General features: G+C 42.6%; 2 protein-coding genes across 6 annotated transcripts in view; one reads left to right on the top strand and one right to left on the bottom strand.

Annotated features, from left to right (window-relative positions):
* The first annotated feature begins 1,227 nt into the window (after nt 1–1,227).
* On the top strand, nt 1,228–7,019 carry LOC127311371 (leucine carboxyl methyltransferase 1 homolog). The gene is made up of 13 exons (XM_051341795.2): nt 1,228–1,462; nt 2,011–2,099; nt 2,203–2,339; nt 2,614–2,661; nt 2,808–2,889; nt 3,436–3,538; nt 4,595–4,715; nt 4,801–4,848; nt 5,600–5,683; nt 5,755–5,819; nt 6,307–6,358; nt 6,470–6,508; nt 6,669–7,019. The coding sequence occupies exons 1-13, from the start codon at nt 1,368–1,370 to the stop codon at nt 6,699–6,701; spliced, it is 996 nt and encodes a 331-aa protein (XP_051197755.1). The 5' UTR covers nt 1,228–1,367; the 3' UTR covers nt 6,702–7,019.
* Nucleotides 7,020–10,031: 3,012 nt separating this feature from the next.
* LOC127311372 (uncharacterized) overlaps nt 10,032–13,659 on the bottom strand; it is a 52,166-nt gene continuing 48,538 nt past the window's right edge. For 3 of the 5 annotated variants that reach the window (XM_071823597.1, XM_051341796.2, XM_071823599.1), the window contains 2 exons: nt 11,916–12,062; nt 10,032–10,566 (listed from right to left, as the gene is read on the bottom strand). In XM_071823597.1, the coding sequence (XP_071679698.1) occupies nt 10,154–10,566; nt 11,916–12,062 (560 nt within the window). In that variant the 3' untranslated portion in view covers nt 10,032–10,153. Of the gene's footprint in view, nt 10,567–10,967; nt 12,063–13,659 lie in introns of all 5 variants that reach the window. The other 2 variants (XM_071823598.1, XR_011748941.1) reach the window with 2 other exon arrangements.

The raw sequence follows: 13,659 nt of genomic DNA, 5'->3' as shown, positions 1-13,659 counted from the left end.
GGATAAATAAAAAATAGAAAAACTAAAACTTACAGAAGAAAAAAAAGAAAAGACGAGAACCAGCGAAGAACCACAAGAAACAAGAACAAAAGAGAATACTCGAACTAAAGATTTCTAGAAACTTCCTAAAACCGAAAAAGAAAAGGACACTTTTTTCTAAAGGGTCGCGGCCCGGCTAGTTCTCACTAACGTGCAGAATGTATTAGCTCCCATACTACAACGATAAATAGGTTTGGTGGAAAATATGATTGTTGGGTACCATTAGCTAGAGACCGATCTTCGCGAAGGGAAACTTTGTCCCGCATAACGTACGAACGGTTGACACATGTTAGCCCCGCGTGAAACGTCCGCCCGTGCGAGTAGAGCAGCTCTACTTACATCCACACGCGTATAGCCACGTACGTCTGGCCACGCACATACATCTCCATATGTCCAACAGCGCGTACATCTACATGTACATCGAATGACAAGTATAACTTAGTGAGCACCCGAGTACAGTTACATAGACGAGCGAGTACAGTTACATACACGAACGAGTACGGATACAGTCGCGCACACGAGACATGTACAGTCGCGCACACGAGTAAGTACAATCGCTTACACGAACGAGTACAGGTACAGCCACACACACGAGTAAAGGGAAAAAAATTCACCAAATACATTTAAAACAGAAATATTTATCAGTTCATCACGAGTACAGCTAGATACACACCACGAGTACAACCATAATAGTATAAGAAATACTAAAAAAATATCTCAAAATCTATCAACATGGGATGTAGTTTGAAGATCTCGACGAGAAGATGACAAAAGTGAAAACAGTTCGTAATTTAGAATTACGGTTCTCAAGATATTTCATTTTGAGAAAAAAACAAATGTAGAAAAAAGGGAAAAGCTGACCTAACCCAGCCTCCCGCTGTCTTCTCTCTCCTCCCTCATCTCCACCTTGTTTTTCCTTGCGACACGTAGCGAGCAGTGAGACCACTTCTCAGAAATTTTATGGCACTACATCGCGCCACATGTCGTGTGCGAAGCCAGTTGTCCTTTCACGAAGGTGACACTTTTCTAACGATTTCGCGATTACTGACTTCATCATATGTTACCTGTGGTGGGCTGCGCACTCGGTGCTAACTCTAGAAACACAGAAAGCCCATCAGTTGTAACTGCCAGAAGGCTTTTGGTCCAAAAGGACTGCGTATTTGGTCTTCACGAGGGCTAGGTCGTGGCCCAACTCCACCTCTCGTGTTTCCTCTTCCTCCAGCTCCGTCGCTTCTCGTGCAAGCGCCCACCGGCTCCCCATCCCGGCGCCCCGTCCCCGCGCGCGCGCGTGCCGCCGGCGCCCGATCCGCGCTGCCACGCCCCGTACGATGGAGCCGGCAGAGGCGGGAGGCGGCATCGCCGCCGCGAGGAGCAGCCCGGCCGCCGTGCAGGCCACCAACGACGACGCCGCGGCAAGCAAGCTGTAACCCCCCGCCCCAACCTCCTCACACTTGCCCTTTCCCCCCTTCCCCACCCGCCGCGCCTCCCCGCTGCTTTCTGCCGCGCGTCGCACGGATGCTTTGTGTTCTCCCTTGCTACGGTAGCAGAGGACTAGGAAACTCTGATTTGTGTAGAATCCAGCTCGGCTAGTTCGTGCGTTAGCATGCTGTCTGTTGTGGCAGATCGACTTTAAGTAAACATTTGAGCCACGGTAACCTTCGTGAAGGCAGTGATGCTGCTTCGTCTAGTCAGGGAAACATGGTAACCTTCTGTTGATCTTATTTTCCGAATGAATCTGCTCTTAGCTAGTTTCCATTTTGCCTGCATCAATTCTGCAATGGATCTTACGATGCGACAGAAATGTTCTGCCGAGCGGTCCGCCCCTGTCTGTGACAAATTACTACTACCCATTTTGAATAAATCGATGGTCTAAACCAACCTTTAGTTGCTTCCAGGCTAGGGGTCTCGGTATGCAGAGCAAACATGGGGGTTAACCGTTCACTTACATGGCATGATCGTCATCTTTTGCAGGTCCTGTGTCACTAAAGGATACATGAAGGATGATTACGTGCACCATTTCGTGAGGCGGACAACGAAGAGGGCGCCCATAATCAATCGTGGTAGGTAGTGCATCTGTATTTTATTTTAAATAGTATGATTCTCTGAATTAAAATTATGTGAGTGGAAATTCTGATTTGCTTCGATTCGAATGATTTCGCAAAGGCTACTATGCCCGCTGGTCTGTCCTTAGGAAGCTTATGCTCCAGTTCCTCGGTGCTGGGAATGGCGGTGGTGATCAGAAGAGGAAACAGATATTATCTCTTGGCGCAGGCTTTGACACCACATTTTTCCAGTTGCAAGTTAGTCTCCAACTCCACATTTCATGGCCATCACTGCCCTTTTCCTGACCTATGTTCATTTTACATTTCCCCCCTGTATCGTTCATGCCATTTTAACATTTAAGTTGAACCTGCTGCACCATTTGTGTTCTTATATGTATTTCTTTGGGTGATCTAATATTCTATTTTGGTTGGAGGGACTGATGATGATTAGACTGCATAAAGTGTGTTGGTGATTTTATAAGAAACATTATTAATTTCTCTTTTTTCTTCTTCCCTGTATTTGTTATTATAGGGCGAAGGGCTTGCTCCATACCTTTATGTAGAGCTGGACTTTCAGGAGGTATGTAAATCTTTTCCTTTGCATATTCAAGTGTAGCATCCATGCACTATCATTTTTGTGTTAATACTCACTATGCTCATTGATTATCCTTCCCAACACCAGCTTCTTATCTTTGTACATGCATGGCAACTTCTGATGTTTGGCAGGTAACCAGCAAAAAGGCTGCCATCATCAACCACTATACTGAAATGAAGGAAAAATTAGGACCTGAAGCTACTATCTCAATTGGTACTTCTCTCATTTATGCTCTGACTGTTGCCTGCCTGCCTCTATTCATCTAAGGGCAGTGCTAATTGTACTGCAATACACCCGCAAATCTAGATACCACTATTTTTCGTTTTCGTGGTTTTATGTATAGCTAGTCGGTGTGTTATTTTGGTGCCTTTAGCAGAAATTTTGATGTCAACACCAGGCAATGATGGATTGTTTGCTGAGCTGACAGTATCCCTAGCTTATTGTCCATCTTCTGGTCCAGAGAGGTTGTACCGTCGGTTTTAACTTGACTTACAGCAAGTTGGTTTTGTTCTAGGAAGCATGTTGTATTGGTTATTGTTGTAGATAATTTGTGTTATATTTTCATCTTCCATTGGGTCTGGACGGAATTTATCTCTGTTAGAACTTAAACTGAAAATGTACCAGTCTTAGTTACAACACTACTAAATTCCAGCAATAACTGTAAGTTGAAGTGACTACTCCTTGTCACAGGATTTCCAGTTTTGTACTTTTCTTTTCCTATGTGCCTGCACAATAATTAATACTGGCCAAATATTTCAGAAAAAGGTGAAGTGACGAGTACACACTACAAGCTATTTTCTGCTGATATTCGTGAAATACCGAAACTAGATAGACTTATTGACATGGCTGGAATGGATCCTAGGTATATTCTATTGTACCTTATTCTTATGTTCTCTTTTATACTCCCTCCGTCCCGTTTTAATTAACTTGGGAGAGAAAAAACGCTTCAGAAATAGATTTTTACATTCCCGTCCCTATACAGTTTCAAATTTCAAAACAGACTCCCTAAGATCTAATCTCCGTGAGATCCAATCGATCGATCGATGGATCCAGCTGGGATCGATCTACTGATCTAGGGAGAGCAGAGGCGAGCAGAGGCCGACCGCGTCACTCCGGCCTGGCGCGCTCCATCGGAGCCCACTCGGCGAGTCACGGAGACGAGGCGGGACGCGGCGGTGGAGTCGGAGGTGGGCTCGTCGAGGTGGCAGGCTAGGACGCGCCCCGCTCCCAGGCCCGTTCGATTCCCTTGTCCCGGATCCGCGGGCGTGCAGCGGGCGGCGTGTGGAGGAGGCGTCCGCCATGCCGGCGCCTCACAGCTCGTTTCCGGCCGCCTCCAGCCCCACTGACCTCCGAAAGACGAACGGCCGGCGACCTGCTCGCTCTGGCAGGCTGGCGGCCTCGCGCCATAACCCACAGTGGAGGGCCCCAACGCCGGTGCCGGCCGGGATGCCAGCTCGGCGGCGCCGGCCGCAAGAAAGAGGGACTGCGCGCAGCTCGGCCCTGCTACACGAGTTGACGGAGGAGTAAAAAACGATAGGGTTTTTTTTGCAAAATTACGGTTGAGTTAATTAAAACGGGACGGAGGGAGTATTTATGATGTACAAAGTGGGCAAGTTCTGTAGCTTAATCAAAATTTCTAGCCTGCATGGTTGTCACATGTATTATAACTTAATTTTATCTATATTCGTATTAATATGCATGTCACAGAAACGGAAAAGCAGGGTTTTCCTTGTTCATATGAACATATCTTTAATTTATTTTTGGATTAGTTTGTTTCACTGTTTGGGTGAGAACGTTTATCCTATTTTATCTGCTAATGAAAGTTACACTGGCTTGGAGTTATGCTGCACAATTATTTCCATTCTTGACTTAAATCACAGGTTTTCAAGCTTTTGATAAATCTTTCTGTTGCCATCAGCTTGCCGACCTTTATAATTGCCGAGTGTGTGCTAATTTACTTAGATCCAACTTCAACCGATGCTATTGTTAGTTGGGCATCTGAAAAGTTCTCCACTGCAATTTTTTTCTTATACGAGCAGGTTAAATAATTCTCTCTTGATGTACTATTTTGCCACTCTTTATATGTGATAGCTTTTGGCACTGTTAACTTTTGTGCTGATGCAGATCCATCCAGATGATGCATTTGGGGAGCAAATGATTAGAAATCTTGAGGTACAATTTCCCCTTTGTTTCACTATGGTTGCATGAACCATTTGTATTGAGGAATGATTGCAAATATCAGGACATTGTTTTATGACTTGCATGATATTTTGTCCATCTAGGAAATTAATACTCGAATATCATCCGTGCCATACTCTAAATAGAAAAACTTAATAAATGTGACCTTTGCTTGTAATGGACGGTATTTATTTTATTTATTCATCGCAAACAATGTAATTGTTATTAGATCATCTTTAAAACCATAGAACAGCTGGTCAGTTGCAGCTCTATGGCAACTAAACAATAGAGCACAGGGAGTTATTATATGCATACCTGAAGAGGAAGAAGGCAAACTAAAAGTGCACTGGATGTGCGCAATTCAGGGGGATGGAAAGACTGCAATTAAAACTGCATTGCCATGTTGAAGTTTGTGATCAAATATCAGAAGGCATTTGGTCAAGTATGTTTGATTTGTGGATCTGAATTGATTGAGTACATCTTACTTGCATGAATGATGCCAGATGCTGCTTTTATTGGTTGTTAGGATCTGTTATTTTCTCTGCTTTCGAAATATACATTGATTAGTGAGGTAACTGCTACTTCATCTTTAACATTGATGCATGAATGATGCCAAATGCTGCTTTTGTTGTTGGTTAGGATGTGTTATTTTCTCTGCTATCGAAGTATATATTGATTAGTGAGGTAACTGCTACTTCATCTTTACCATTGATGCATTGTGTAATGCTTCCTGTTGCCTACACAGAGTAGAGGATGCCCGCTCCTTGGTATAAATGCTACACCAACCTTAGGTCACAAGGAAAAACTATTTCTTGACCATGGATGGAAGGTATACATTTGATTAACCATAGAATTCTAATATAGGAAGCCTTTCTAGGGATCTTATGGTTGATTTTCCAGAGAGCTGTTGCGCGGGACATGTTGAAAATATATAATGATTTCATCGACAGTGCAGAAAGGCGTAGGTAATGTTTCTGTCTGTCCTTGGAAAATACGGAGTAATACTGGAAGATTCTCAGGTTTGAAAGATAATTAATGTGTTTTAGTTCCTGTCAATTAATAAGCGATGGATGAATGTCAAACTCAACTAATAATCATGTCTTTGTTGAGTGGTGCTGTTTGATATCATTACCTGAACTGAACAGCAGGTTACCCAATTCAGTGGGCTACTCGCCTGTTGAGCATTTTATGTTAGAACAAGTGTGACAGACTAGTACAGTTAAATTGACCATGTGGAGCTGTAGTATCACAAGGGAGAACAACTTATTCTTCTGGACTTTTTTTTGCCTACCACTTTAAAGGTCACTCTGGAGTGTCTGGTGAATAATTTATTTCTATTGCTCTATAGAGTTCTAAATATGATCTTGACAAAGGATGTAAATTCCAGTTTATGTTACTTCACACCTCTGTGGTTTTCTTGCCGTCACAACTCATGAAACTGTGTGGTTGCAGGATTGAGCGGCTAGAGTTATTTGATGAGTTTGAGGAGTGGCATATGATGCAGGTAATTCCTTGAAAATAATGCTTATCAGTTGAGCGAATCCCGTTTCCCATACAAATATAGTTACATATGTCTGTGCTCTGATTTTCCATGTGTTACATTTTCTGTTTTCAGGAACACTATTGTGTTGCATATGGAATAAATGATGCTGAGGTTAGCTTTTGATTCTTTCCGTAACCAACCGCTCTATCTATAACTGAAAAATACAAACTGGCATGTTTGATGATCTTGGAATATATGTTCTAATTGATCCGCACCTTCAAGGCTTGACATGCATTTGAAAGGGCTAACTAGTTCCCTCTTCCACTTTCAGGGTATATTCGATGATTTTGGATTCAAGGAGTAGCATTCTTCGCTTTTAGATGCAGCAGAATCATGTGTATCCAAGATGATTTGAACTAGAAGCCCCACAGAAACAATATTCCAGATAAATAGGAATAATGTCTGTAACATTGTACATACTATGTTTGCAAGCACGTGGTTGAACTTAGTGGCACGCGTCACTCGATACTCTCTTTAATGACTACTACTGTTGGTAGCTTGGTTGTATTGTTGGTCTGATATTCTGGTGGCATCTGATCTGTGGCACCTACTTCTGTGGAGCCTGAATGGGCCTCCCTCCCCTGAATGATCAGAATAGTTTTTGCAATGGTATCTTCATCAAGCGGACTGTCTGTACCGTTTCTTTTCCAGTCTTTTATCTTGTCAAGTGACAGTGATGTCCTTGTAACGATAGAAACGGCCCGGATGCATGTTCTAGATGGGGCTGACAGCAATAGAAGACAACAACAGAGGGCATAAACAGAAAAAAAGGTTTATGCATGTATTTTAATTTGTTTTTCTACGAGACTGCAAATCAAAGACGTCTTGGTCTTTTAGTTCTTCCTAAAATGGTGTTGCTCCTGAGGACATTAAGGGTACACTCCTATGATATTTTGATTCAGTAAGGTGCTCGCCAGTTCCTTAAAAAAACTGGTCCTTCTTTTATTTCTACTTCGTTTTTCAAAAAAGTAGAGGATTTACAGGGGATTTCGATTCTTACAATTTTTCCTGCTTAAATCATTTGCACTCTATTTTGGAGAAAAAATATCCGCTTGAAAACTTATCCAATGTCCATAAACATTTAGAAAGATGACAAATTGTTTTCAGATTTTCTTTACATTGAAAACGTCATTTAAGACATGAAGTGGGGTCCGATTTGAATATTCCTCCAACTCGTCCTTGTTAGTACTCCGTCGTTTTTATTTGCTGCCTAACATTTTTATTCCTGCAAATCACGCTAAGTCGCTAATACTGTCTTTTTCATGCTTTTGTGCATGCGAATCAGAAAGGCCCGATCATCTTGCAGAAGACTAGTAAGCACATTAGATTTTTATTATTATCAGAAGTTTTCGAGCTTAGCTAAAAATTTGAGAAAAGACATGCCATTCAACAGTTTTGCAAATTGACTCGTAGGCTTGCTCGAGGGCTGTGTTTGCCTAGGAGAAACAATAAGCATCTAGACTTTTTTTTTTTCATTGCATTGCTGGTCTGCTTGTAGAAATGAGCTGGAGTTAGCAAAATTCCAGGACGAGCCACAGCCCGGTTAGGCCCCTACTTAGCTGCGACAGTGTCAGCAAGTGTTTACATGCAACACGTGTCTTTCAAATATAACATGTGTATTCTAAATCCTATTTATTTCTAGCCGAATTTTATGCATCTTTTCATTTAAACTGGTATCATGGGCTCATGGCATAACGGTGTAACCATACTCGTGTATGATTCACACGCACCACACCAACTAAAACTTATGTATTACAACAACGTATATTACAATTAGCTTTTAATAAATTACAATATTAGAGAACTTAAGAAGCAAGATTTTTTGTACGAATGCATTATACTTCCTCCTGCTCAAAATAAGTCGCATATAATGTTTGGTTTTGGTCAAACTTTGTAAATTTTGGTCATGGTCAAACTTCGTACATATAAAAATTACTATTTTTAAAATTTTCATGAAATATATTTTAATATTATATGCATTTGGTATAGTAGATCTTAGTATTATTATATTTTTTTTTTATCAAAGTTCATAAATTTAACTTACATAAAAAATCATGGGCAACATAATATGAATACGAACAGGAGGTGATGATGCAGATGCAGTTTGTCGCAACACCTTGCCGATGTTTGCTTTGTCCAGGTGCTCGTTTTGGTATATTGCTTGTAAGCACACAAGTGGGCTGTTGTGGAAAGTGATGTCAGTTGGATATGCTTGGTCCCCTTTTATACAATAGGCTTCCACGGAATTTTATTTTTTGCCACTATTTACTTAGGACTTTTACAATTTGCCCTTCTTTACATTGTACTCTACTTTTTGCCCCACACTACTTTGCGTCTTTACAAATTGCCCTGCCTCAAATAGGATCCACGACCAAAGACCAAACTGCCCTGCTTGCTCTGATTCTGACGAAGCAACGAGATCTGATCGACAGATCGAGCCCTTCAATAGACGTCGTCGTTGCAGCGCTACGGCCACATGGTGCTCCGTCGGTGATGGCCGTCCATGAAATTGTTGCGTCCCTGCCCCGGCCACCTGCACGCCCCTTGCCGACAGCAGATTGCGTGCGAGCAGGTCGAGGTTCCGTGTATTCCTCCGCCGCACTCGCGCTCCTCCGCGCCGGCATGCGCCCACCGCCTTGCTCGCACTCCTCTGCTGCTGCGTCGTCCTAGTCTTTTTTCTGGCTCTCGCGGGCTGCCGCCGCCTAGCTCCCCTGGAACAGAATTATCCATGGGCTCACCATGGCCGGGTGCCGGCGTCGGCCATGGCAGATCTGACGCTCGAGTGAGACAGGTCACAGGGACGAGAGCCACCAGCGACCTCTCTAGCCTACGCGACGGGGTCAGGAAATCCGTTGTCGAAGCCTCGACGGGCCAACCTCATTCTCTCCTGTTTCTAGAGGCGGCGACCTCATCGCAGCCTCGCAGGGTGCCGGCGGCGGCGACGCACCAGCTGCAGCACATGTAAGAATGGAGAAGGACGGGACAGGGGCATTCGGTCTTTTCATATGGGCTTAAGTTCTAAAAATACACTAAACAATCCAAAAGGGGCAAATGATTAAGGTGCAGAGTAATGTGGGGCAAAAGATAGAGTACAATGTAAAGAAGGGCAAATTGTAAAAGTTCTAAGTAAATAGTGGCAAAAAATAAAATTCCCCCACGAAATGGGTCCTGACGAGCCACTAAGCAAATCACACGACGTGTGAGGCGGAAACTATATATGTGTGATATTTGCAAATAATTGTGCTTCATAAAATGTGTTTGCTATTATAACACATGATTCGTTACTTAGTAATAGTGTGCAATGTGATACCCTATGTATATATCTACTTTAACATAAATAACACCAATCACCATAATTAGACAAACAAAGTGCCGAGGTAGCATGAACTGGAAAAACTAAACTTATTGTTAGTTATATTTGCCAACAATTGAGAAATATAAGCACACAATATAAGGACAGGCATATAATATACTTGAGGCTATTTCATGCAAAAAAAAAATAACCTAATACTAGCGGAAAAGAAAGCAGTAGTAACTAACCTTGTGTGTTGCAGTGAAGGAATTTAGGGAAAGTATATTTCATTCACTAAGTAATTTTCAGATAATGATGAAGGGGATAAGGAGTTCTGGAGCTTCTATCTATCTCTCGATTCTTCTCACCCTTTCACACATAAGACCCTCCAATACAACAAAACTACAACATACTCCAACACCCCCACTCAAGATGGGGCAAATACATCATATAGACCCATATTGCTACAAAAATGTATTAAATAACTTTTCAGGTAACCCTTTTGTAAGCACATCTGCCACTTGACTAGCTGATGTAACATATGGTAAACATATTACTCCTCTATCTAGCTTTTCTTTGATGAAGTGTCTATCAATTTCAACATGTTTTGTTCTATCATGCTGAATAGGGTTATTAGCAATGTCAATAGCAGCTTTATTATCACAATAGAGCATCAGGGTCTTACATTTATACAACTTCAATTCTGTTAGAAGGATCTTTAGCCATAACAGTTCACATATACCATGGGCCATGGATCTGAATTCAGCTTTCGCGGTTGATCGAGCTACTACACCCTGCTTCTTGCTACGCCATGAGACAAGATTCCCTCCAACATAAGTGCAATAGCCAGAAGTTGATCTCCGGTCTTCGAGTGAACCTGCCCAGTCAGCATCAGTATAACATTCAACATGTAAGTCTCCTTGTTTTGTATATAGGAGACCTTTTCCTGGGCTTCCCTTCAAGTACCGCAGAATTCTATTGACAGCTTCCATATGTATTATTTTTGGATCATGCATAAATTGACTCACGACGCTGACAACATAAGCTATATCTGGACGTGTATGTGAAAGATAAATTAGCCTTCCAACTAGCCTTTGGTAGCGTCCCCTATCAACCGAAGCCCCAATATCACAACTTAACCGATGATTTTGCTCAATCGGTGTAGCTGCAGGTCGTGAACCGTGCATACCAGTTTCCTTAATTAAATCTAGGACATATTTCCTTTGTGACAAGAATATACCCATTGATCCACGTGAAACTTCTATACCAAGAAAATACCTTAAGTAGCCCAAGTCTTTCACGTCAAACTCTTGTACAAGGTATTTCTTCAGATTTGTGATCTCCTGCGAGTCATCACCTGTAATCACAATGTCATCAACATACACTATCAATATTGCTACCTTATCATTCGCATGTTGGTAGAATAGTGTATGGTCGGCATTGCTTTGATGATAGCCCCTCTTCAACATTGCTTGCCTGAATCGATCGAACCAAGCCCGTGGTGATTGTTTCAAGCCATATAATGACCGACGTAGACGCAACACCTTTCCATTTGTTTCACTTGATTCAAAACCGGGAGGAATATGCATGTATACTTCCTCTTGGAGGTCTCCATGAAGGAAGGCATTTTTTACATCCATTTGGTAAATATCCCAATCAAGATTAACAGCACATGATATAAGAGTCCTGACTGAATTCATCTTTGCCACAGGGGCAAAGGTTTCTTCGTAGTCAATCCCATAGGTTTGTGTGTAACCCTTGGCTACTAGACGCGCTTTATATCTATCCACCTTTCCCTCTGGAGTATGTTTAACGGTGAAAACCCATTTACATCCTACAGGATGCTTACCTGGAGGTAGATTCACGAGCTCCCAGGTTTTATTCTTTTCCAAAGCTTTCATCTCATCAAGCATGGCATCCTTCCATTTCGGGTCCTCTATGGCTATTTCCCAACGTGATGGTATGGAAACCGAGTCTAAAGAGGCAATGAAGCTTCGGAAGGATGGACTACAATACTTGTAGGAGACAAAATTAGCTATATCATGCTTATACCCAACAAAGTCTTTGAGGTGTCCTGGAGTATTTCGGGTTCTAGTTGGCTTTCTCAAGGCAATAGGAAAATTATTTTGAGGGACATCTTCAGGGGTATGATCAGTTGGTTGGTTATCGCCCTGCCCTGTAGTGCTAGTAGGAGATATACAGAACTAGGAGAGTTGGAATCAAAACCTGGGTCCTCATGCATGGGAGACTCTGCAACTTGCAATGGATGTGATAAAGTCCTTGTCGCATCTCCTGTATCTCCCTGGCAGGAGTCACTATCATCTTCTTTCTCCTCCCCCTGACTTTGAGTATTGTTATGAATTAAAGAGCCACCTGAAGAGGGAACAAGAACTGGGTTCAGAGTATCATCATGCCCTCCTTCTTGTTGCACTCAGCCAAGGTAATGCCAGTGTTACTTGCTGGCCCATAATATGACTCATGTTCATGGAAGGTTACATCCATGCTTACGAAGAATCTACGCTCTGAGGGACACCAACACCTATATCCCTTTTTTGATGGAGGATAGCCCACAAATACACATTTAATGGCTCGTGGATCTAATTTTCCAACAGAATTTCTGTAATCATGCACAAAGCAAACACATCCAAACACCTTTGGAGGGACTATAAATTTATTTGATTTGAAAAGACACTCAGCAGGAGTTTTATAGCCTATGATACGAAGAGGCATCCGGTTTATCAAATATGTAGCCGTTTTTACTGTTTCATGATACGTCTCAAACGTATCCATAATTTCTTATATTCCATGCTAGTTTTATGACAATACTCACATGTTTTATACACACTTTATGTCATTATTATATATGCATTTTCCGGCACTGACCTATTGACGAGATGCCGAAGCGCCAGTTGCTGTTTTCTGCTGTTTTTGGTTTCAGAAATCCTACAAAGGAAATATTCTCGGAATTGGACGAAATCAACGCCCAGGGTCTTTTTTTTCCACGGAGCTTCCAGAAGACCGAAGAGCATACGAGGTGGGGCGACGAGGCGCCCAAACCACAGGGCCGCGCGGCCAGGGTGGGGTCTGCGCCGCCCTATGGTGTGGGGCCCTCGTGCCTCCACCGACCCTGCCCTTCCGCCTACTTAAACTCTTCGTCGCGAAAACCCTATTACCGAGAGCCACGATACGGAAATACTTCCAGAGACACCGCCGCCGCCAATCCCATCTCGGGGGATTCAGGAGATCGCCTCCGGCACCCTGCCGGAGAGGGGAATCATCACCGGAGGGCTTTACATCACCATGCCCGCCTCCGGATTGATGCGTGAGTAGTTCATCCTTGGACTATGGATCCATAGCAGTAGCTAGATGGTTGTCTTCTCCTCATTGTGCTATCATGTTAGATCTTGTGAGCTGCCTATCATGATCAAGATCATCTATTTGTAATGCTACATGTTGTGTTTGTTGGGATCCGATGAATATTGAATACTATGTCAAGTTGATTATCAATCTATCATATATATGTTGTTTATGTTCTTGCATGCTCTCCGTTGCTAGTAGAGGCTCTGGCCAAGTTGATACTTGTGAGTCCAAGAGGGAGTATTTATGCTCGATAGTGGGTTCATGCCTCCATTGAATCTGGGACAGTGACAGAAAGTTCTAAGGTTTTTTTTTTGAGAACACACAGAAAGTTCTAAGGTTGTGGATGTGCTGTTGCCACTAGGGATAAAACATCAATGCTTTGTCTAAGGATATTTGTGTTGATTACATTACGCACCATACTTAATGCAATTGTCTGTTGTTTGCAACTTAATACTGGAAGGGGTGCGGATGCTAACCCGAAGGTGGACTTTTTAGGCATAGATGCATGCTGGATAGCGGTCTATGTACTTTGTCGTAATGCCCTGATTAAATCTTATAGTAATCATCATGATATGTATGCATCTCTATTTGTCAATTGCCCAACTGTAAT

Source organism: Lolium perenne, chromosome 7 (assembly GCF_019359855.2).
Source record: "Lolium perenne isolate Kyuss_39 chromosome 7, Kyuss_2.0, whole genome shotgun sequence".
Classification (NCBI taxonomy): Eukaryota; Viridiplantae; Streptophyta; class Magnoliopsida; order Poales; family Poaceae; genus Lolium; species Lolium perenne.
The sequence above is the reverse complement of the archived record's forward strand: the minus strand, read 5'-3'. Positions and strand labels throughout refer to the sequence as shown.